The sequence below is a fragment of the Bufo bufo genome, chromosome 5 (genome assembly GCF_905171765.1).
Source record: "Bufo bufo chromosome 5, aBufBuf1.1, whole genome shotgun sequence".
In the NCBI taxonomy this organism is placed as follows: Eukaryota; Metazoa; Chordata; class Amphibia; order Anura; family Bufonidae; genus Bufo; species Bufo bufo.
The window spans coordinates 503,833,124-503,857,058 of NC_053393.1; the positions used below are offsets into that span (position 1 = coordinate 503,833,124).

The 23,935-nt window shown below is 42.4% G+C and overlaps 1 protein-coding gene and 1 long non-coding RNA gene across 3 annotated transcripts in view; one reads left to right on the forward strand and one right to left on the reverse strand.

The window, feature by feature from the left end:
• Positions 1-23,935, forward strand: part of MPP7 (membrane palmitoylated protein 7) — a 332,266-nt gene that overhangs the window by 119,007 nt on the left and 189,324 nt on the right. For both annotated transcript variants that reach the window (XM_040434340.1, XM_040434341.1), the window contains exon 4: positions 17,037-17,155. In XM_040434340.1, the coding sequence (XP_040290274.1) occupies positions 17,037-17,155 (119 nt within the window). The remainder of the gene's footprint in view (positions 1-17,036; positions 17,156-23,935) is intronic.
• LOC121002796 lies at positions 19,328-23,762 on the reverse strand. Its single transcript, XR_005779331.1, has 4 exons — positions 23,577-23,762; positions 19,738-19,865; positions 19,527-19,654; positions 19,328-19,431 (listed from the first exon to the last, which is right to left on the reverse strand). It is a non-coding gene; the product is annotated as an uncharacterized LOC121002796 (long non-coding RNA).

The window sequence follows — 23,935 nt, forward strand, 5'->3', positions numbered from 1 at the left end:
TAAGCGGCTGACGTTCATAGAAACACATCTATTACTCATTATGGAATAGACCTGCCTCCTACCTAGGAACAGGTAATCATTAAAGGGGTTGTCTCATCGCAGATGTTGATTTCCTATCACTAGGATAGGCCATCAAAGTCAGATAGGGTTGAGTCCTACCCCTGGACTTGCACCTATCTCCAGAACGGACCCCCTTGCCCCCCAATGTGAAGGAGAGCGCACCATGCATGTGTGGCCATCATTCACCTCTATGGGACTGGCAGAAGTAGCCAAGTTAGCACTCTAAGGGTCCATTCACACGTCCGCAATACACCCGGCCGGCACCCGGCACGATCCGTAATACACCCGGCCAGCACCCCCATAGAACTGCCTATTCTTGTCCGCAATTGCGGACAAGAATAGGACATGTTCTATTTTTTTCCGCAGCTGCGGACCGGAAGATCGGGGCCACGCTCTAGAAATGCGGATGTGGAGAGCACATACTGTGCTCTCCGCATCCATTCCATCCCCATAGAGAATGAATGGGTCCGCACCCGTTCTGCAAAATTGCGGAACGGATGCGGACCCATTTGCGGACGTGTGAATGGAGCCTAAGGGCCAGTTCACAAGACCGATTTTGAAATACACACTTAGCGGAATTACATGTGTCTTCTCTGAGCGAGAAAAAAGTGTTCACTTCAATACAAAGCTGAATTTTCAGCTTGAGGTTTTTGAAGCAGATTTAAAGCAGATTTGTGCAAACAAATGCGTGGAAAATGCGCAAAAAACACATGGACTCTCATGGAACTGATTTTTCTGCTTCCTATTCATTTCAGTGGGAGATTCAGCGCTGATTCTGCCCCAAGATGGGGGCGCGCTGATTCTGCCCCAAGATGGGGCGCGCTGATTCTGCCCCAAGATGGGGCGCGCTGATTCTGCCCCGTTTCCGTTATGCAGGGGAGTCCTGTAAAGGCGTTCCATTATGCATTCCGTCATAGAATTGCGTTATGGTCCGTGGTAACGGAACCCATAACGCAATTCACCTTTTACCACCAAACGACGTGTGAACGAATTTCATAAGCGGAAATTCGCTCATCTATAGTCCTGATCACTGAGCTCTTAACAGCTCATAAACACACGGTATTTCAGCCATATTCTTATCAGTTTGATAAGAATTGAGCTATAATGAGTGTTTATAAGCTGTCAGAAGATCAGAGTTAAGGCTTCACATTAGCAGTCAGGTGGGTTCCTTGATGGGACACAGTGTAAACACTGCTTATACTAGAGACTCTCAACACTGTACAGGGATTGAAAATCTTTAATAAAGACCAGTTAAAAAAATTATTTGTAGCTCAAAATGAGTAAAACATAATTATATATATATATATATATATATATATACTGAATAGATAAGAGGGGCACACCTACATCTAAAAATCACATGGAGCACCAGCCAATACGTTAAAATCGATTTATTAATATTATGAATAAAATCAGGTGAGGTTCCTCAATTACCCTTAGATTGATTATATTTTATGCTTTTTTAAGTTAAATTTTGTATGTTTAATGTGATTATATTGAGGAACCTCATCTGATTTTATTCATAATATTAATAAACCGTTTTTATAATGTATTGGCTGGTGCTCCATGTGATTTTTAGATGTAGGTGTGCCCCTCTTATCTATTCAGTATTTATTTATCCTAAAAGATTGGGGTTATCTTTTTTCAGGGTAGCACCCATTCCTTGTTCTTTGGAGGGTGAGCCATTCCAATTATTCAAGCTCATATATATATATATATATATATATATATATATATATATATATATATATTAAAATAATAATAATAAAAAATATATATAATAATTGCCCCCAAAGGTGTCCATAGCCTTTAAATTATTACTCAACAGGTAGATAAGTGTCAAGAAGGTATTACACCTCCTTAGTCCCTCCTCAGTCTCTTAGCTCCAAGCCCAGTTAGACATGGCCTGGTAACTTGCCAGTTTATTGGGGTCGTCTAGTGATCCAGCCTGAATTCAGAAACAGAATGAAGTAACGCTGACTTCCTTTTGACGATGTGGAAAATGTAAGCATTGCTGTGTCCTTTTTTATGAATACTGTTAAACTTTACGGTGTTGTTCTGGGCTTCGGATCTATGTTCTTTAGTGTTTAATACCCCCAGGTTGCCATAAAAGGATTTTTGCCCAAGTTGAATTTTTTGGTTGTATCTTACCCCAAATACAGACAAATATTTAATGAAGGCGCACATACTAGTGTTTTATAAGGTAGACGCTTGCTTTATGTGTACGGACGGAGCTCTCGCTTTCAGGTATGTAGAAAGTGATGTAACACAAGGACCATATTTTTAATCATTTAACAGCCCTTTATAGCTTCCACAGACCTGCTCTAATAATGAAGCTATGAGGGATATGACAAGAATGGCGATATTGGATTTCTCTAGACTAACAGTAAATTTTTCCACTCTGATGTCAAGAATGTTGAGCATCTGGAAAGTGCAGCGCAAGTGAATGAATGGCTGAGGAACCGTTCCTGAATATTTTTCTTTTTTTTTTGTAAGAATTCTTCTCAAAGGAACAAGTGGTTTCATATACTTTATACTGGATCGGTTGGTAAAATGTTTTTGTTGAACATACTTCTGGGTGTCCACTTCTGGGTTTTCTAAGCTCGCGAGACACTGGTAGGGTGCTTGTGGCAGTGCACGCTCAAACTTGGGCCCATATGCCATGTAAATAGGAACTATTAAAGGGGTTATGCTATGATAAATGTAAAAAAATGTAAACCAAACATCATATAGTACATGACAATATGTTTCTAACAAAGCTAAAACCAGCCCTGTACCTCACATGGATCCAGAAACCTGCCTATCCATTGCTCCAGTTGCCCTGCTAGATTGATTTCTAGCTGGCAGCACGGGGGCCGTATCCTTTCTGCTGCACCCTCACCCATCACAGCTCAGGAGATGTTAAATGATGGAACTGAACATGTGCGTCCACCTCGGCGAGGTGGACAGAGACATTAGACCAAGAACTAACTGCAAGTGGCGCTATACAGATACATTTAATTGAATCTATCCAAAATTTTTAATTACATACAATTACAAAAGTGTTCAGATCCATTATTTTTCATCGGACAACCCATTCAACTACAGTCAGGTCAGGATCACACCCTTCACAGTAGATGACGGTCACAGCTTATCTACTCTCCTTCCCTGCACAATGACCTCTGCGCACTTCTCGGAAGCTTTCCCAATACCGATATTGTCCTGCACTGTACATGATAGTTCCTTATTTGTGGACTTTTGTGAGCTATTGCCTGTGCCTGGTTTCATTTATACCGCCACACCCTTTATTGTATACAATTTTTAAATGTTTGTGCGTTTTTCACAATATAATTGCTCTATTGATTTTATTCGATTGGAGGCAGACTCGGACTGGCCCACAGGGGTACAGGTGAATCCCCCGGTGGGCCCCTGAGCTAGGTAGGCCCCTAGTCTCCCACCCCCTGCACAAGTGGCACAGAACAGAGTAGACTTACTGCACTACATACATATATTCAATGTCCAACACCTCAACCAACCTATGGGCAAAAAAAAACCATGATAGATTATTAAAGAAACTCCCCAGTTTATTATTATAGACACGCTCAGAGCTGAGACGACTTCTAGGTATAGAGGAAAGCTGCCAGTGTCCTCTTTTCCCCAGGACCTACCTTCTCAAAGTTGCTGCAGGGACCCCCATATTCAATCATCTGGTAGCATCTTGCTGCTGTGTGAGCAGGTGATATTTGTATGTAGCCCTATAGTGGGCCGCCAAAATAAATTTCACTGGTGGGCCCTAGACACCCCAGTCCGACACTGATTGGAGGTGCATTCCTATTGCGGTTTTCTTTGTGTTTTTTTGTCTATTATAGTGTATAAACCGTTTTTGCACTCCTTTTTATGGTCAGTGTGCCCCCTCTGTCTAGTAGTAGGATATTTTCCCAGCCAAGGCTTCACTTTTTTTTTTTATATATATATATATATATATATATATATATATATATATATATATATATGTAGGCTGGACATTTTTATAGATTTTTTTTTTTTTTGTGTGTGAAATGTTCCGTTAAAGTCCACTGACACTTACTGCATCCAGGGTGGAAAGCACTGACACCTCCACTCCATTAGAAGTCAGTACCTTTGTGTGTGTTTCCATGTACCTGCCAAAGATCTTTTTACTGTGTGTCCTTTGAGGAACATGTAAAACATTCCTTCTGATAAGTTGGGCTGCATTCTTTCCTACAGCCCGTAGCATTGTCGGGTTCACAATCAGTTTATCCGCTCTTGTGTAATCCATACCGAGGGGATTCATGCTGATCTTGTTTTCATAGACTACACAAGCAGAGACTTCTGTTAGCACTCTGTCCTATTCGTCTTTTGCTACGTTTATACGTCTTTTTTGTTCTGACCGTCTCTGGTTTATCCTCCACAAAGCTATGGGTGAAAAATGATTTTGCACTCAACACGGTGATCGCTGATCGGGTTGTACGGCCATGTTTTGATACCTCTCATCTGTCAAAATTTGGTCCCTTTAAAGATTTTGAGCGCTTTTCTCTTCATTCTACATATCGTAGGTCAAACTGAATTGGAGCTCAGTCAGTTTACACTTCACAATAAACAGCTTCTAGCCCTCTGTATTTAGTTTAGGACAGTCATATCATTAAAGAGGTTGCTTGACATTTTTGATGTTGATGACCTATCCTCAGAATAGGGCATCAATATCAGATCAGCAGAGGTCCAACTCCCGAGGGGCGCCGCGGCCTTTTACTAGGACAGTGACATCATTCATTGGTTACGTGGCCTAGGCAAAGGTCGGTCCCATTCAAGTGAATAAGGCTGAGCTGAAATACCCAATCCAGCCACTGTCCAATGTTTGGAGAACCCCTTTAAACACCAAACCAGTTTTGTGGGGTGGTTTACAAAAAGACCAAGATATTGCGATTGTTTAGCCTCCATTTCCCATTGGCTCCTCTCCTGGGCCAGATTACTAACGAACAGCTGATTTTGCTGGCGGGAAGTTGCTGCTTACTACATGAGACTCTGTTTACATAGTGTCTAATGACTACTTTCTTCGTAAAGGTTGAGGACATCTTCTGATGTTCCTTATGTAAAGCCCTGACTTATGCCACTGTATACCAAATTGTGATTTGCATCCTTCATAGGTTGCCACACTTACCAATATTTAAAGGGGTTATCCCATGATTATTGTAAAAAATGAAAGTCAAACATCATATAGTACATGCCAGTCTCTTTCTAACAAAGCTAGAACCAGCCCTGTACCTCACATGGATCCTGTGATTTCTCCAGTCATTGCTCTGCTAGATTTATATCAAGCTATCAGCTCAGGGGGCGTGTCCATGCTCTCCCTATCACAGCTAAGGGGGCGTGTCCGTGCTCTCCCTATCACAGCTCAGGATGTAGTTGAAGGATGAAACTGAGCATGTGCGACCATCTCAGTGAGCAGGATAGAGAAATAAGAAATAGAGCAAACAGAAGGTGGCGCTATAGATACATTTTATTGAATAATTCAGTGGCTCTACTGCATTTTTAATTACAAAACTATTCAGATCCAGGTGTTTTGAAAACTGTAGAATATTTTTCCTTGGACAACCCCTTTAAGAAGTAAAAATCAGGACATTTAAGCCCCGCCCCTTGGACCACCTGGGAACAAGTATTGAAATGTATGCGCACACCTGACCAATGGCAAATAACACTCTTATGTTTGTACAGACTGAGACCATCAAGCCAAAGCTGCTGCAAGTTAGGCGCCCCCGCCGTGTCCTGAGCAGGGACCTTCCCTCTTTAATGTCCTGATGCCCTAAAATGGCTTTTGTAAAGTCAAGATGAGACAACCCCTTTAATTCTAATTTGCTCAAAGCCAGGGAACCCTAATAATTACAAAATCCATAGTATAAAAAGAAACATCTGCTGGATTTTTGGCGTTTCCAGGCGCCTCTGTTAACTGATCAGTATATTACATTTATGAAATTTACATTATTTCGGGGGTTGATCTCTTTAACACATTCCCAGAAGACGCGGCCTGGCATTACATTTAAATTAATTAACTCCGTGCAGTACTATAAAACTAATCCCTGGAAAATTGAGGGACTTCTGAGCTGAAATGTTTCACTCGGCCTAGACTCCAATCTAGAATTCATTTCTCATTACCTGAAGATGGTGAATGTGGTCAATGGCGTTACATCATGGCAGCCCAGAAAGCGGCTGAATTATGATTTGCCTTTATAATAGATTTGCACATATGGCTTAAAACACCTGAGAATTACGAATGATTTCCCAGTGCATCGATCTTGTTTTATTGAATTAGTGACCTGTTGCTTTAGTTACTACATGGTAGTAGTGATGACAGTACATATCGGACTGGCTGTGGCCAAGCCAACGTACTCCTTTTCTTAGACATTTTCGTAAACTTGCCAAGCTCGGCTCTGTGTAGTCTCCCGTCTTCTGGACATCTTGCTGTGTACGGTGACAATATTTGTTATTTTCCTTTTATTATTCTTCCTTGACATTTTTTATGTTATTTTTACTATTGCTGTTTTTTATGTTTCATTTTCTTTCTTTCTTTTCTTCTTTTTTTTTTTTTTAAAGAGAGAAAGAAGCTGCATATTTTCAGGCTTTTCAGCCGCCAGACCTAGTGTAATATGGGCCAAAAAATATACATCGTAAAGAAAAGGAAAGCGAAAAAAAAATTCAGAATGCTTTCCAATGGCATAAAATGATGGAATGTAAGGTAACATTTTAGGGAAATTTAATGTATTTTGCGTTGGAAAGGATTTGAGCGATTTATATTTCCCCTTCAATTAAAAAAAATTTTTTATTAAAAAAAAAAAGTCATTAATGGGTGCACCTGTATTGCTATTTTTCTTTAACCCTGGCACATAAAATGCTGTACAAATGTGTTGCTTTTCCATCTGCTGAAGGCCATAATTTAAAAGAAAGCTGCACATAAATTTTAGATAGCTGTTGTCTGAATGCTCGTTCAGCTGACAGCTATATAAACAGATCACTATTCCCCTCCCCCTCCACCATCTATGGAAGCCTCCCTGACATGTGCAATACACTACAGCGATCAGATCACTGTATGTTCAAGCTCCCAAGTAAAAAATCTACTCATTTATGATCGTTAAAAAAATAAAATGAACTAAACATAATTGGTATCGCCACTTCTGCACTATAAAAGTATCACATTACTTATCCCATGCTGTGAACATGATAAAAAATAAATCAAAAATGTCACCTCACCTCCCAAATAAATGATATAAAAAGTAATCAAAAAGTTCTCTAAAACGGCACCAACAAAAACTACAGCCCATCCTGCAAAAAAACAAGCCCTCGCATAACAACGTTGACAGAAAACTACAATTTTTATGGATTTTAGTATATGGCGATTCACACTGCAACTGATTTTTAATAAAAAAGTGATTTTATGATCCAAAAGTGTGTGTGTATATATATATATATATATATATATATATGGTGTATATATATACTGTATATATATATACATACTGTATGATGATTCCCATAAAAAATGCTATTAAAATACACTGACAGAATTAGTCATATGTACCCCAAAATGGTACCAATAAAAGCTACTGCCCTCACACAGCTCAGTCAACAAAAAAAATATAAATTTATAGCGCTTAAAAAAACGCTTCATAAAATGCAATGTTAGAAATTCCAGATGCCGCTCCTTCCCTTCTGATCGTTGCTGTGTCCCCAATAAGCAGTTTATGACCACATTTGGGGTACTCCTTTACTCAGGAGAAATTGTGTAACATTTGTGGTGCGTTTCTCCTTTTAACAGTTGCAAAAATGAAAAATTTGGGGCTCAAACAACCTACTGTTGGAAAAAGTATATTTTTTCTTTTTCCAATGTCAATAAACTAATAATAAAAAATGTATAATAATAAATTAAACACCTGAAAAAACATTAATACACCTGTAGCTGATTTCCTTGGAGAGTATCGTTTCAAAAATTGGGTTATTTTTTGGGATTTCACTATACTGGTACCTCAAGGGTGTTGCAAGTTAGCTATGGCACCCAATCCCATTTCAGTAAAATCTGCTCTTCAAAGGCCAAATGGCACTTCTTCCCATTTGAGCCCTGCTGTGTTGCCAAGCAGCTGGTCATGCCCAAATATGGGGTATTGCTATACTCGGGAGAAATTACGTAACAATTTTTCTATTTTTGGGGTGCTTTTTCTTCTAACCCTTGTAAAAATTAAACATTTTGAGCTAAAACTACATAATAATGTTGACATGTAATTTTTGATTTGTCATGCCCCAACTGTAATAACTGCTGTGAAACACCGGTGGAGTCAAAATGCTCACTGGATCCCTATGTTAAAGGACATCTGTCCCTATGACACTGGCTGACCTGTTACATGTGCGCTTGGCAGCTGAAGACATCTGTGTTGGTCCCATGTTCATATGTGTCCGCATTGCTGAGAAAAATTAAGTTTTAATATATGCAAATGATCCTCTAGGAGCAACGGGGGCGTTGCCGTTACACCTAGAGACTCTGCTCTCTCTGCAACTTCCACACCCTCTTCTTTGATCGAAAAGGCCAGGCATGATGACATTTTTTACTGTCTGGCCCTGTCAAAGTGCATAGGACGTGGCAGTTGCAGAATAAGCGCAGTCTCTAGGTGTAATGGCAACACCCCCGTTGCTCCTAGAGGCTCATTTGCATATATTAAAGGGAACCTGTCATCAACTTTATGCTGACCTCACTGAGGGCAGTATAAAGTAGTGACAGAAATGCTGATGTCAGCGGTGTGTCACACATCAGCTAATAGTAAGTGGTTGCCGAGAACCAGCATCATAATCATTGCAGCCCAGGCCTTGAGAAGAGTCGAGGTTATCCATAATCTCCTGCTCTCCCGCCATCTGCTGATGATTGGCAGTTCTCTCCTACAGAGATAGGGAGAAAACTAGGTATTAGACTGTCAGTCATCAGCAGGTGGGCAGGAGAGCAGGAGATTATGGATAACCTCGACTCTTCTCAAGGCCTGGGCTGCAATGATTATGATGCTGGTTCTCAGCAACCACTTACTATTAGCTGATGAGGTACACACCGCTGACATCAGCATTTCTGTCACTACTTTATGCTGCCCTCAGTACGGTCAGCATAAAGTTGATGACAGGTTCCCTTTAAGACTTCACTTTTCTCAGCAATGCGGGCACATATGAACATAGAACCAACACGGATGTCTTCCAAAATGTTTCCACTGACTTGAAGTGCAGTGTGTCGCAAAAGAATCAAAGGGGCACAGGCTTCGTAATACATTTGATGCATCTTCTGCAGTCGATGCGCCATACATTAAAATCTATGCCAGTAATGAGCTGCCACAGATATGAACTATCACTTACTCCTCCAGTTTCTGGTATAAATGATTTTAAAGCTGGCGGGTCATAGAGGCCGCCCCCTCATCCCTTGCTAAGCACCATCTTTTTTTTTCTCAACAGTTTTTGAAAAGTGAAAGAAGTGGAAAGTCACAAAAATATGCCACTATTTAACGCCTCTGTTGTCGAGTGAAGCATATGCCTGGTAGCACCGATTGGACAGTATCAGACTGTGTAGGGGACAACCCCCCCCCCTCCTCAAATGGGAACACTCAGTTGTCGATTTAGGCTGCTTTCAGATTTGTGTTTTCCTTTTACGATTTCGAGATCCGTCAGTTTTGTCCCCATTCATTGTCAATGGAGATAAAACTGAACAAAACGGAACAAAGTGCACCAGAATGTGTTCCATTCCCCTTTGTTGCGTTCCCATGCTGCAAGCAGCGTTTTTGTGTGCATTATGGGATACTGATGAAGACGGATCCCGCATGAAACACAATGTAAGTCAATGGTGCCAAATCCGTTTTTTTTGGAGAAAAACAAACAAACCAGTTTTAGTGCTGGATCCGTTTTTTTTGTGAGTCTTGTCCATTTTAGAGACAATACAACCGGATCCGTTCTGAATGGATGCAGATGGTTCTATTATTGGCCAGATGCGTTTTTGCTGATCCCCTGCCGGATCCCGCAAAAGAAGCAGATGTGAAAGTAGCCTAATTCATGACTTTCTAGGAGGGATAACAAAGGACAGTGCAACCTAGAGTTGTCAGAAAAAACAAGGATTCTGAGTATTCAGTAATACTGTGGTGTCCGGAGAGGTGACCGGTCTACTTTATTTTTGACGCCAGGTCCTTAGAATCAGCTTTAATACTGTAATTCGCTGCCGCCTGGTAAGAAGCTATTTGTAGTTGCCCCCTTTAGTAATCTGAGTCACAATTAGGATCTTCTGCATCTGCTGTGTCTCCTGTGGCCGGCGCTCTTCGCGTCTGAAGCTTTCGGCTGGAAATCTGGTCTGCATTTCTGTGTAATGGTGCATACCGCACTTTCATGGATCAATCAGTCAGCCGTACCGCGCAGCATCTAGGTGAATGGACATACTCAGACAACCATTATAATTTGCCTCCCGCATAACTCTTCAACTTAGAAATAACAAATTTGCCCATGCTCCAGATGGTCTTGATCACATTAGAGACGATTGACAGGTCAGGTATGATTACCCAGCATGGATAGTAGTAGACAATATTCCAAGTCAATGAGAAGATTTGGAATCCACATTACCATTGATACTAAACAGATGCCGGCAGAGCGCAGATCATTTCGAGTCGGGAGCCTCATAGACTATAGGTTTTCTAAACATGAACGCTGTAGATGTTTATCTTTACCCTAACAGATGCGCCTTTACATGATACCTGTAAACAGGAACGCCGGGCGGGCAGTCCCCATCTGCAATTACCGGCACGTGATGCCGGATGCACATCATGTAATCTTCCATCTTCTGGACTCCTTATGAGAAGATGGAGTTACGTTGTCTCATTTGCTACCGCTTTGACTTCTGCCATTATTTTCTTAAATTACAATATTTGGGAGCTGAGCAAAAATATTAAAGCTGCCGATACACTTTAAGGGTCCATTCACACGACCGTATTTTTGGTTGCATCCAATCCACATTTTTTTGAGGATCAGATGCGGACTTATTCATTTCAGTGCGGAAAGATGCGGACAGGACACGGTGTGCTGTCCTCATCCGTATGTCCGCGGCCCCGCAAAAAGATAGAACATGTCCTATTCTTGTCCATTTTGCGAACAGGAATAGGCAGTTCCAACATAGGGCAAAATGTGTGGGACTGTAAAATGCAGGACACCCACTGCCGGTATCCACAAAAAGGATACATTTGTGTGAATGGACCCTAAAGGGGTTGTTCACCTTTGGGGACCTTTTCTACAGACCTCCCAGCATGGCCGGGCCCACGGTGGTAATCATACTTATCTCATCCCCGCCGCTGGGTTTTTGGTACATTGCTGCCTCACCGGCCAGCCAATGACACATCCATCGCCCATGTGTCAGGTAACGGAGTCGCGTGACACATGGGTGACATATCACCTGTGCAGCCGGTCATTGACTGCAGCAGTCATGTGACCCGCGCCAAAACAGGTATTGATACGGGGAGACACAGGACCCGCAGAGCCGATGAGACAGCATTGCAACTGGAGGCGATCAGGTAAGTAAGATTTCCTCCGTAGGTCCAGCCATGCTGGGGGGTCTGTAGAGGAGGTCCACAGGGGGTGAACAACCCCTTCAAATAGTGGTGAGCTGAACACTCAGCCCCTTGAATCACCAATTTCCATGAATGCCCCTCTATGTGCTTACAATGTGGAGAGGAGAACAAAGGATTGGGATGTTGGAATCCAACATACCTTAAAGTTGGCCAGTCCCACAGATTTTGGTGGTTCCGACTGACTGTATGGTGGTGTCCTAATCCTTCCCTGATAGACATGCCAGGGGGAAGAAGGATCGGGACACCACCATACAAATTACATAGTCCCTACTAATATCACAATGGCCTGCGTATAGGAAGCGCCATATTAGTCATTGAGCATACAATGAAATTGATAATAAGCCAGTATGCGGCGAGAGTTTGAGCTCCCTCTAGTGGTGACTGCAGGCAGTCTGTATGTTATCTTTTAAATCTGTCTATGGAGTGGCAAATATGGATAGAAAGGCCGTTAATATTCCTTTTACAGTCCTTGCCATGACACATTTGAGGCAGTCAAGTAAAGAGACCTGACGAAGCCCATGCCTCCTGCCCCCTCCCAATCACGTCTTTAGCGAGCCATACACACCACAAAACGCCCATCTCCAGCAACCCCATGTTGACTTTCTTTGCCTTTGGCTGTCCGACCCCCACATGATAGATGTCCCCCCCCCCATTAATCACTGGTTCTGTGAGCGCTATTTTCAGGATGTGTTTTTTTTGGGCGCCCACATCGCCACTCCGACCACAGCGCTACTTGGCAATTCACTCCAAACATATATTTCCCCCTGAAAAAGTCTATTAATTTATTGGAGTTGAAAAGACTTTTCTATACTTCCAAGGGGGCTGCGTGTATCATATTCTAAGCTCATGAACAGAATTTTTTCTTTTATTTTTTTGAGAAACCGCCGAAGATACAGATCTTATTTTGACCGCCGCAAACAAGTGTAACTGGAGAGCGCCTGTTTATATATTAGCGAGAGGACAGGCATGCCCCCGCGCCAACCGACAGAAAAACAAAAAGGAACAGTGCCTTTTTTAAAGAGTAGGGTTACATGTATACTGGCGCTCAGAGGATCGTGAAGGATCGGGCATTACGTCTCATTAATACAGTATTTTGATTAGCCTTCAGAAGTTGGAAGCCCATCTTACAGCTTATCGTGTTACCGGGCCTTGTTGGTTAAACATCTTGTAAAGCTGTCCTTCTGATGAACAGCAAGAGTTATTCAGAGTAAAAATAATAGCAGACCCGTGTAGCAGGGATCCCTGGAGAACGTTCGTATTTTTGTAGACAGCAGACAGAAGAGGGGGGGGGGGAGGCATTTTGTCCTTTTTACCCCTAGTAATCCCCCCTGGAAAATGAAACATGTGCTACGAATTGATATCGGCTCATGCCAGGTTAGCTCCCCATAGAGGACTCACGCAGTCAGTGCGGCTACATTCTTGGACTGCAGTCTGATAGTTTGTGTGTATGATGGATAGCAGCTTATGCCGCGCGCTACTGCAGAACACTGAGCTACTGTTTGCCTTGCGAGCTTTACTTAACCCTGCCTCTAATAACTAGTGCTCTCTGCAGGTCGGGCTTAACCCTCATTAAGAAGCGAAAAAAAAAAAATTAAAAAAATGATTGCGGAAAAATATAAATAAAGTTTGAACAGGCGTCCTTTATTTCTAGACTGTACTTTTCTATTTGTTTTTTCTTGCATAGTTCACGGCTAGTTGATCGGCACTCTTAAAGGGGGTTATCCCATGATTGATGAAAAAAAATGAAAATCCGATATCGTATAGTACATGGCAATCTCTAACAAACTTCCATTCCTAGCTCCTATTGCTCTGTTGATTGATTTTAAGCTGGCAGCTTAGGGGGCTCGCACTTTCTAAGAGGGTGTGTCCTGTCTGATGCATCTGGTGGCAGTCGACGGCAGGGGCGTTGCTAGGGTCTCAAAAGATCCGGGGCACAAGCCCCAATAAATATGTTGCCCCGTCTCCCGCACTTTGCTGTACTTGCAATACAGCAGCACTTACCTGTCAAATCCAGGGCCTCCAGGTGACGTCTCCTCTCTGTCATCATCTTCTCTGTAGATCTTCTCTCTCATCATCTTCTCCACTCGGTCTGGACAACTTCTCTCAGCCGCCTCGTCTCTGCAGAGTGTGACACACAGACATCTTAGCTTCCTCACATTCTATCATTATCCCCCAACTGGAGTCCCCACAGTGCTATCCTGCTGCTTGCTGTGCCACCCCCCCAATACCCCCAAATACTATCCAGAAGAAACATTACTGCCCCCCATAGTAATAGTGCTCCTCATAGTCCCACCAATAGTAATTCCCTTCTAGAATGCCCTCATTAGTAACACTGCCCCAACCATGATAATGCTCCTCAGCAATGCCCCTATTAGTAGAAGAGCCCTCCCATATTAATAATACCCTCACAGAGCCCCCAGTAAAAATAAGGCCCCCTATTGTTCCCCCAGTGGTAATAAAGCTCCCTACAGACCCCTCAGTAGTAATAAGGCCCCCATAGTGCGCTTAGTAGAAATAAGGCGGATCTATAAGACCCTCCTATAGAGCCCCCAGTAGTAATAAGACCGCCTATAATGTCCCCTGGATCTGCAGTGCCCCCTGCAGTTATAATCCTCCCTCCACCATACAGTCCCATGTAAATAACATCACCTCCTCCCCAGCCGCCTCCAACGCACAATCCCATGTAAGCATCACCCCCTAAGGCTACTTTCACACTTGCGTTCGTGCGGATCTGTCCTGTACTTGTACAGGACGGATCCGCACCGATAATACAAACGAATGCATCCGTTCAGGACCGATTCGTTTGTATTAGATTTGAATTTTTAAGTCCCAATACGGATCCGTCCTGACTTACATTGAAAGTCAATGGGGGACGGATCCGTTTACAATTGCACCATTTTGTGTCAATGCAAAGGGACCCGTCCCCATTGACTTACATTGTAAGTCAGGACGGATCCGTTTGGCTCCGCAAGGCCATGCGGACACAAAAACGCTGCTTGCAGCATTTTGGGGTCCGCCTCCAAAACGGAACGGGGGGCCGTACGCTTGTGAGAGCCTTGAAACGGATCTCACAAGCGGATCCCCAAACGCAAGTGTGAACGTAGCCTAAACATTAAGTCCCATGTACATAAACATCATCCCCCCCCCACCATCCACTTAAATCCAGTTAAATAACTACAACTCCCAGCATTGCTCTGCCTCTCCCTTCACTTACCTCTCCTCATGTACAGACATCACCATTAGGCTCCTTCTCCTCTTCACTCCGGTCCAATCCTGCACTGGTCACATGATGGTGACATCATCCAGGTCATCCTATCACTGCCTGTTTTGCTGATCACATGACCTGTGATGTCACCACAGGTCCTTCATCTCTTCCCAGTGTATTAGATTCAATTGTATTGCCGTTCTGTGTACGGCAATACAGTTGTATCTAGCAGGCAGGCAGGACATTCGGGGCCTGGGACAAAACATCCGGGGCCCAGCCCCCGAATGTTTTACCTAGCGACGCCCCTGGTCGACGGTATAGTACTGAACGCGTGCTCCCGTCTCAGTGAGCAGGTCGGAGAAATTAGAAAAAGAGCAAACAGCAGGTGGCGCTATACAGATAGATTTCAGTGAATAACTCTTACAATTGCAAAAGTATTCAGATCCAGGTGCTGGTTTGAAAACTGTAGAATTTTTTTAGTGGGACACCCCCTTTAACGGTGCATGATTTATGCTGCACCCTGCTATAAGATTGGACTGTTTTCTTTTTTGCCTGTACACCGGTGATGAGTCCCACATGTATGATCAAACATGCTTTAAGGGACCTTCAGCAGTGAATGGTGGTCGTCTGATTCCTGGCATCCACACTGATGAGCTTGGTCTTTCTGCTGCTCAGTCCTATGCAGATAATAGGGGTTAAGCTGCAGTACCAAGCAAAGCCACAGTACAGTGTACAGCTCTGTGCTTGGTACAGAATGAAGACCCCAACCAGTCCTGGAGAACCCTTTTATGACGTTATGGCTCCTGCATGGTATTTTGCTTGGGTGACTGGAGGTCTGGTTGCCCAAAAGTTACAGTTAAAAATGCCCTGTCGTCATTCTTGATATGCCTATGCTAGTGAGTATTCTTATTTCCCCAAAGAATAACAATTCTGGAGCATCTTTTCTTGTCACGTTCCTCTATTATTCCTCCTGGAAATGTCTGAGTAAATACACACCTGGGTTTTACCACTCCCCTTGCCAGTGGATCATGCTGCTACACAATCTTACAGTGTCCAGTCAGTGCTGATACTGTCCAGACTGCTTTGGATAACACCAACTTGACTGAGCAAAGGGTAACAACCAGTTATCAATGTGTTTTTGCATTTTTTGGAGGAATAACAGAGGAACAGACAGTTTTTACTAAAACAAATGTCATGAGACCTGACGGGTCCTCTTTCGTACAAAGATTTAATACAGTAACGTGTATATACAATAAAAGTCAGCAGATGTTGCGCATAATTGTGACGGGAATAGGGTTGCACGTTTGGAGTCACATGACTCTCGCATTTCTTTGATTGACGATGAGTAGGACACCAATTCACAGCAAAGTTAGACTTGACCGAAACTTTTGCCCATCCCAGGACAGTCGCACAGTAGTATAAGTATGGGGACCAGCGATTCTATAGAAGATCCATCGATGGGAGGAAGACGACTCGGGCATCCGGGGGCGATCAGTCGATACGGGCAGCATGACTTGTGCCTCCAAAGTTGTCACCCTGTGACTCAGATTGTACAAAAGTCTGTTAACGCGACCCAAATACACCTGCAGCCCCAGCCATTCTGTGTGTGATCTGTAAATGTGTCGAATTTATATGTCTTTTACATCATTGCCCGAAACGATCAGCGCAGTGCGGAAACTATGAAGGAATAACGTACAAAATGTTAGAACATCAACATTAATTTTTATGGGACATATGGAAATACAACTGTTAATTGAGCAGTAAATTAAAAATAAAAAGTCACATTTCAAAGTAACTGGAGTGGGGATTCGCGGACCACCCCATTTACTTTTTGGAAGCGGAACGGATGAGTCATTTAATTCACCGACTAGCGTCACGTAGGATGGAAAAACAATTAAGTCCGATAGAATGCGTTGATAATTTGTCTTTAACGAAACTGAATAAATATCCATATTTTGTGCGAGCGGAGGGTGACACTTCTAGTCGTATTGTAATTAGCCTCCACCGTATTGATCGTCGAAGGCGCTTCTGATGACTTGGCCGATGCCGGAGTGGAAACTCCAGCCTTATATTGACATGCTCCAGGCCAGCCATCGCACAGAACTGTTAAGTAAAATTAATGAGATTACATTTTCTGTTTTATTTTCATTTTATAGGTCTGTACGAGCTCTTGGCTACGCTGCCGGCTCAGCTGCAGCCACATGTGGACAGCCAGGAAGACCTGACCTTCCTTTGGGATATGTTTGGTGAAAAAAGTCTCCATTCACTGGTGAAGGTGAGCCATATTGAAATGTCATTCATGACTCAAAGACAACATTATGAGGGATTATGTCTGAACAGCCTTAGAACTTAAAAAAAACTCATGGATGGTGTAAAGTAGATATGACGATTACAAGCGCAGTCTGGGTGGGTAACTGCACTTTTTATGTTGAAGAGAAGAAAGTTTTCATAGTGTGTTGACTATTGGCACTTTTCACCCAGTCGGCAGGAAAGCCTCTTCCTGAAATATTTCACAGTGGAAGTCATTTTTTAGTTTGTGGTGGCATTGTAAGATTAATATTTTACCATCTGATTTCTTCAGGGTTACATTGCATCAATTTCTACAGAAAATAAAGTACCATATTTTTCGCCCTATAAGACGCACCTAGGTTTTAGAGGAGGAGAAGAAAAAAAATATTTTTCATTAGACTTCAGATCAGACCCCCAATGTTAATCAGACCTCAACTCAGAGCCCCAATCAGGCCTCCAGTGTTAATGAGACCCTCAATCAGACCTCAGCTCAGACACCAATGTTAATAAGACCCCAATAACACCTCAGCTTAGTCCGCAATATGAATGACCCCCAGTCAGAACTCATATCAGAGCCCCAATGTGAATGACCTCTTAGACATCAGAGCCCCAATATAAGAACCCCCCCATTCAGACCTCAAATCAGACCCCCCCAATGTGAATAACCCCCCAGACCTCAGTAGAGACCACCTTGCTCAGTGCATATAAAATAAAATATCTACTTATCTCTTCTGCTCCAGACACCGCTGCCTCCGCTCCCAGGATCCAGCTCCATCTCTTTCTGCCGCGTGCTCTGCTGTGACCCGACGCGCACAGTGTGAAGTCACAGAGCGCTGACGTCCTCACACTGTGCGCACTCACAGCACATCCGTCAGCAGAGGAAGTGGTGAATACAGAGCCCGGGGAGTGCTGCATTCACCGCTTCCCAGTCCTTTGGTACTAATTAGCGTTTCCATAATGGAAGTGCTCATTAGTATTCACCCCATAAGACACACTGGCATTTCCCCCACATTTTGGGGGGAAAAGTGCGTCTTATGAGGTGAAAAATACAGTAAATGAAAAAAAAAATTAAATGAAGAAAAAGGTAGTCAGGTTTTATTTTCTCATATTGTAAGGAGCTCCCATCTAGAAATGGATGCTGATGGAGGATCATGTGACCAGCCTAATCACGCTGTGCATGCACTAATTTCACATGTGCAGTATTTTGCATTAAAAGTTACTGATGGGTATGTCTGGTCACATGACCCAGCTGCTGGTTCAAAATGGAGTTTGTTTAGGGTGAGGAGACAGCTTTGCGTTTGATGGGACAGCACTTGCTAAAGTAAGAGATTGGGACAGAACTTTTTTTGACGTCATATTAGTTACCGTAATTGTATATTATGCTCTTTCCTGCCTGTTGTTTAAATTGATTTAAAGCAGACTACCCCTTTAATTGTCCTTCCAGTCAAAACTGCCCATTGATATGTTTGTTTATATCTGTATTTCCTAATATGCCCCCAGAAACCCATAAAATATTTTAATAAATTACTTTTTAATATTTTTTTTTTAATTCATTTTGCGGTGAATTCCCAGTTACAAGGAACAGGTAACATCCTGTTGTGACATTCAGATGCTGGCAAAGCTGATCTGCAGCAGCTGTGCCGTGCATGGGGCTCCTGGTGATCATGTGTGCGCTGGGTCCAGATCTTTCTGCTGCCCTTCTTTATAACGTTAGCACTTGTTTGACACTATTTGATCTGGAGACGAAAAGACAGAAATGGATTTAAGCTTTTACATGTATGGTCAGCCAGAGAAATATAGCTATTAGCAAAATGGATATAAAATAAGGGAACAAGAAATATGAATTAAAATTGAGATCGCAATTCCATATTGAAATGGAGCCTTTAGCAAGTTCCCCATGGAAATTCAGTTGTTTACAAGGGGTTTTAGGTGTTGTGCAGCTTCATTCTGAATAAGAGATGTACCCAGTGGCGTAACTAGAGTTCTATGGGCCCCAGGGCAAACTTTAAATTGGGGCCCCCCCGCCAAGACTCCACCCCCGCCAAGACTCCACCCCCGCCAAGACTCCACCCCCGCCAAGACTCCACCCCCTCCCGGTTTGAAAGTGTTGTAGTTGAATATTAAATAGAAGGAGATAGGGGTTTTAATTTTTTTTTTTTAATGTTACCATATAAAATATAGAAAAAAATGTTAAAAGCGTTCCAGAACAAAGATTCTCCACATAAGGCATAAAGCTTCTTGACCCATATCTTGGTAAATCACCTACAATTAAAAAATATAATAATCACAGAATATTGGCTGTCAGTTTGGTGCCTAATTAGATAAGAATTTCAAATATAATAAATTTTTTTACTTACTGAAATTTGATTGTGAATAAGTACGAGTTGTGCTTCTTAACAAGAACAGAAATCCAAATAAAACATCAAAATTAACCAGCCAGGTCCAACGAGGAGGCATCAAGTAGAAAGGAACCAATTTGTTCTCACTGTAAGAAAGGAGATGGTAGCATTTATTAAGTGACATAATTAGATATGTTAAATATAAAATTATATACATTTTTTTACTTACCAAAATTTGAATGTGAAAAGGAACGAGTCATGCTTCTTAACCAGAACAGAAATCCAAATGAAACATCAAAATTAACCAGCCAGGTCCAACGAGGAGGCATCAAGTAGAAAGGAACCAATTTGTTCTCACTGTAGGAAAGGAGATGGTAGCAATTAGTAATTATGTTAAGTATTTTTGATGTTGGTAACATCTGCCTTCTTTTTGATATTAAGCTTTTGTTGTGCAGAAACCAGTGCTGTATTCAAATAGTTCAAAGGCGGTCGTTGTGTTTTAGAGTCTAACAACATCAGAATTGTTTATTAATCTGCATCATTGTTACCAAAAAGAAGGCAGCTAAAATAGAACCAAACTAGTTAACTGTTTAGTACAACCAAAGTTGAATAAATTGAACTGGGTTAGTATGAACTTTGATAATATAACTCCCTGTACCCAACAAACTGCTCACTTACGCAAAATACATATTACTAGAAGTTGCGCCGTCTCGCTTTAGACTCAGCAAATTTGTCAACAATAGCTGGAATGTCCAGTTTTCTTGCTCTTTCATTCTCAATGCTTAGAAGGGCAAGGCCAGAAAGCCGTTGTTGTGACATGCTGTTTCTCAAGTAATTTTTAATCAGAGATAATTTGGAAAATGATCTTTCTGCAGATGCCACCGTCACTGGTAATGTGAGGAAAAGTATTAAAGCTGTACATACATCCGGTAGGGTAGATGACAAAGCAGCATTGTCAATTATAAGCAGGTGTGCCAAATCTTTAACTGTGTGGAGCTCAGAGATCTCATTTTGCAGTGCGCTCCGAAAACTAACCAATTGCCCTGCGAAATCGGAAGATATGTCATCTTGGTAATAATGCTGAAATTGCAGTGCAGCTTGAAACAAGTTATCCTCTGATTCAGTCGCCAGCACACGTGGCTGAATGATCCGAAATTTTTCAACTACAGTGTTCATGCTACCAAATCTGCTTGATAACTGGGATGTTATTACATCTAAAGTAGCATAAAAAATAATAGTTTTAAATCTCTTCTCTGGGTCTTGCAGTCTTTCGTCCAAACATAGCTCCCCACTATGGCGCTTTACTTTGTGCACTCTTTTAATTACAAACATTGCAGGAATTCCCCACTTCTCAGCAAGTTTGATAGCTGTTGTTTTAGCATCTTCAAATTGCTTCCTGTAGCTGCTAAGAGCTTCAATGGCATTATGAATTAAATGGGCTGCATTGCACAGATCCATATGTTCTGACTGCAGAACCTTTGATATTGCATTTATATGCTCCAGAACTTTACTCTGTAGAACAAGTAGGAAGACAAACTCAAAAGATTCAATTTTATTCCTAAGGACCCTGGCCTCTTCCCTCTCTTTACTTTTGGTCGAAGTCAATATTAATTTAGACAGTGCTTTAAGGACATCAACAAACCGAAAGCGTAGGGCAAGCAGCGAGTCATAACGGGATGACCATCGTGTTGGGCACAGTCTTTTTAGGGTCACAGAGGATTCAGTGGTTAGTGACTGAAGAACAGACCATCGGGTGATACTTTCTCCAAAAAAAACATACAAACTCTGTATCACCTCAAAAAATCTTGACACCTCAGGTACGTGGCTCACGGCATCTTGTAGAACTAAATTAAGGTTGTGGGCTGCACAGTGAATGTACAAGGCATTTCTTTCTTTCTTTTGAATGCGAGTTTGAACACCCGAGTATACTCCACTCATGGTGGCAGCACCATCATAACCCTGCCCCCGACATTTTGATAGCTGTAAACCTCTACTTTCTATACATTTTATAATGTCATTTTCAAGTCCTGCAGCACTAGGGTCTTCTACGACATGAAAACCTAAAAATGCTTCTTGTATAGCTATAGCAGTTGCCCTTTGGGTTTTGTCTCTGCTTACAGTCACATATCGGAATATTTGACTTAATTGGTCAACTTTAGAAACATCTTGTGTTGTGTCCATAATTATTGAATAAAAATTGGAGGCTTTAATTTCACTCACAATGCCTTCTTCTACTTTTTTTGAAAGGATATCTATTATTTCATTTTGTATTTTGGGGCTTAGGTATTTAGCTGTCCCCTGCGGTAACTGGAGTAGCTCCTTCAAAACATGGTCATATTCTGCGAGCAGCTCTACAATAGAGAGAAAGTTGCCATTATTACTCTCGCCTATTTTTTCGACATGACCACGGAAAGCTAGATTAGACATTGCCATGGTTAAGGTCACATTGGTTATTCGATGACGGACTTGTCGCCAAAAGTTTTTCTCTTTTAAAATTTGTCTTTCAGTCTCTGCATCTATGTTTTTTTTTCTCCTCCATTGATCATACACAATACAAGCGTCCATGTGAGCTTGGGAAGCTTCATGAATCTGTATTTTTGCTGAGAGCCTTTGCCATTTTTTTATTCCTTTAGCCCATGCAGGTTCAAAGCCTAATCTTTTACGATCACCAAATAACCAGCATGGCTCGCAATAAGCAACGTTTAGCTTTGGAGAGTAGCATAACCACATGACAGGAATCTTATGGCCTGCTTTTGTAATTCTGTCATAGTACTTCTCAGAGAAACACCTGTTATCGTTATCTCTGGGAAATGGCCCGTTAGGTCTGCAGGGGCCATTAGAAAGAATACATTTTTTTATGTTGGGGTCTTTTATTGTAATGGGAAAATGTCCCCTATCTGTAACATACTTTTCTCCAAGTAAAGTACGTTCTATACAGACAGTGCCAGCATCTTCACTTTCTAAACTTTCTTGTACTTCAGATATACTGGCACTTGTATGCGGCTCCACTTCTTCAATGCTAGGACTGAAGCTACATGTTTCACTGTGGATACTATCCTCCTCTATCAACGATTGAGAGCTTTCAATAACTGTACTAGTAGAAGGTCTCTCAGTCTCACTTATGTCCTCACACTGACCAGTTATGGTCTCAGTAGTTGCAGAACCACCAGAAGCACCAGCAGCCTGTGAAAAATAGCTGCTTATTTTTGGGAGTTTCTGAGTTTTTTTCTCATCTTCCCTTTTTCTTTTGCGTTTTTGTGAGCCACTCATATGATGGTAAGACGACATTATGGTGGATTAGGTTAGTTGCTGCGACACAAATTTATTTAATCTGCAAATTAAATATGAAAATTGCCTGAGTTTTAAAGACTTTGAGATTGAAAAAACGGCAACAATGGCATAAAACAGTTCTTTTCCAACTGAAATACAGAACTCACTAGTGAGGCACACCCCAATTGTTGGGGAGACACTACTCCATTATTGGTACAGAAGAACGAAAAGGACAGATTTGTTACAAACCTGAGCCGAACTGAGCCTACAGACCCGTCACATGCCGGAGACCTAAGCGCACCTTTGTGACATCAGGCATAAAGAAAACAGGCGAAATGGATCAAGGGCCAGGGAATTTTAATACAAGGTAACAGACGTACAAGACAATAACAGGAGTGCCTCAGTTACTGTTACAGATCAGCGGGTGTGGACCCACTGCGCCACTGACTGGCTATACTCTGGAGGGGCGTGACTAAGCAACTACCTGGTCTTCACTAGAGCCTCTGATGGTGAGGATAGGCTTGGCTGCAGTCCCCGAGTCAGTGGCAGCATTCATACAGTATAACGTGTCTCCTTGTGGCCTCAAGTGTCAAAATACCCATTTCTTTTAAATGGGTATTTTTCATGATATACAGTGGGTACGGATAATTATTACCGTCCACTGATGATCCATCCATCGGCCCCACTCCAGCCCTGATTTCAGACGATAATAATGTCTGAATTCAGGGGGTGTGGCGGATGGATGGATGATCAGGGGACAACATGGATGAATCATTGCATTACTAATACACTACCTACCAGTCTATAGACCAGTCCAGCAGGCAGTGAGGCAGGAGAAGATGGTCCTGGAGTGCAGTACTTCTGCTGCAATGCCCAGCGCTCGCCCTTGGTGTCTGTCTGTCGGTCGGTTGGTCGGTCGGTCGGTCCTCTTCTTTCTTCCTCGGAGAATCGCGCCCTGAGCCCTCTAATCTGTGCTGGCACAGGCACACACTGCTGGGGGCGGGGCTCTGCCTCTTTTAAATCTGCTCTGGCGGGCTTTTGCTGCGCCTGTGCGCCTAGAGTCTACTCTCCTGAGTCCTGACGTCAGAGACTCTCATCTCGCGTGAGCGGAGGGACGGGTCACGCGGCCGTGGTCATGTGGGTGTATTGTGGGCGTA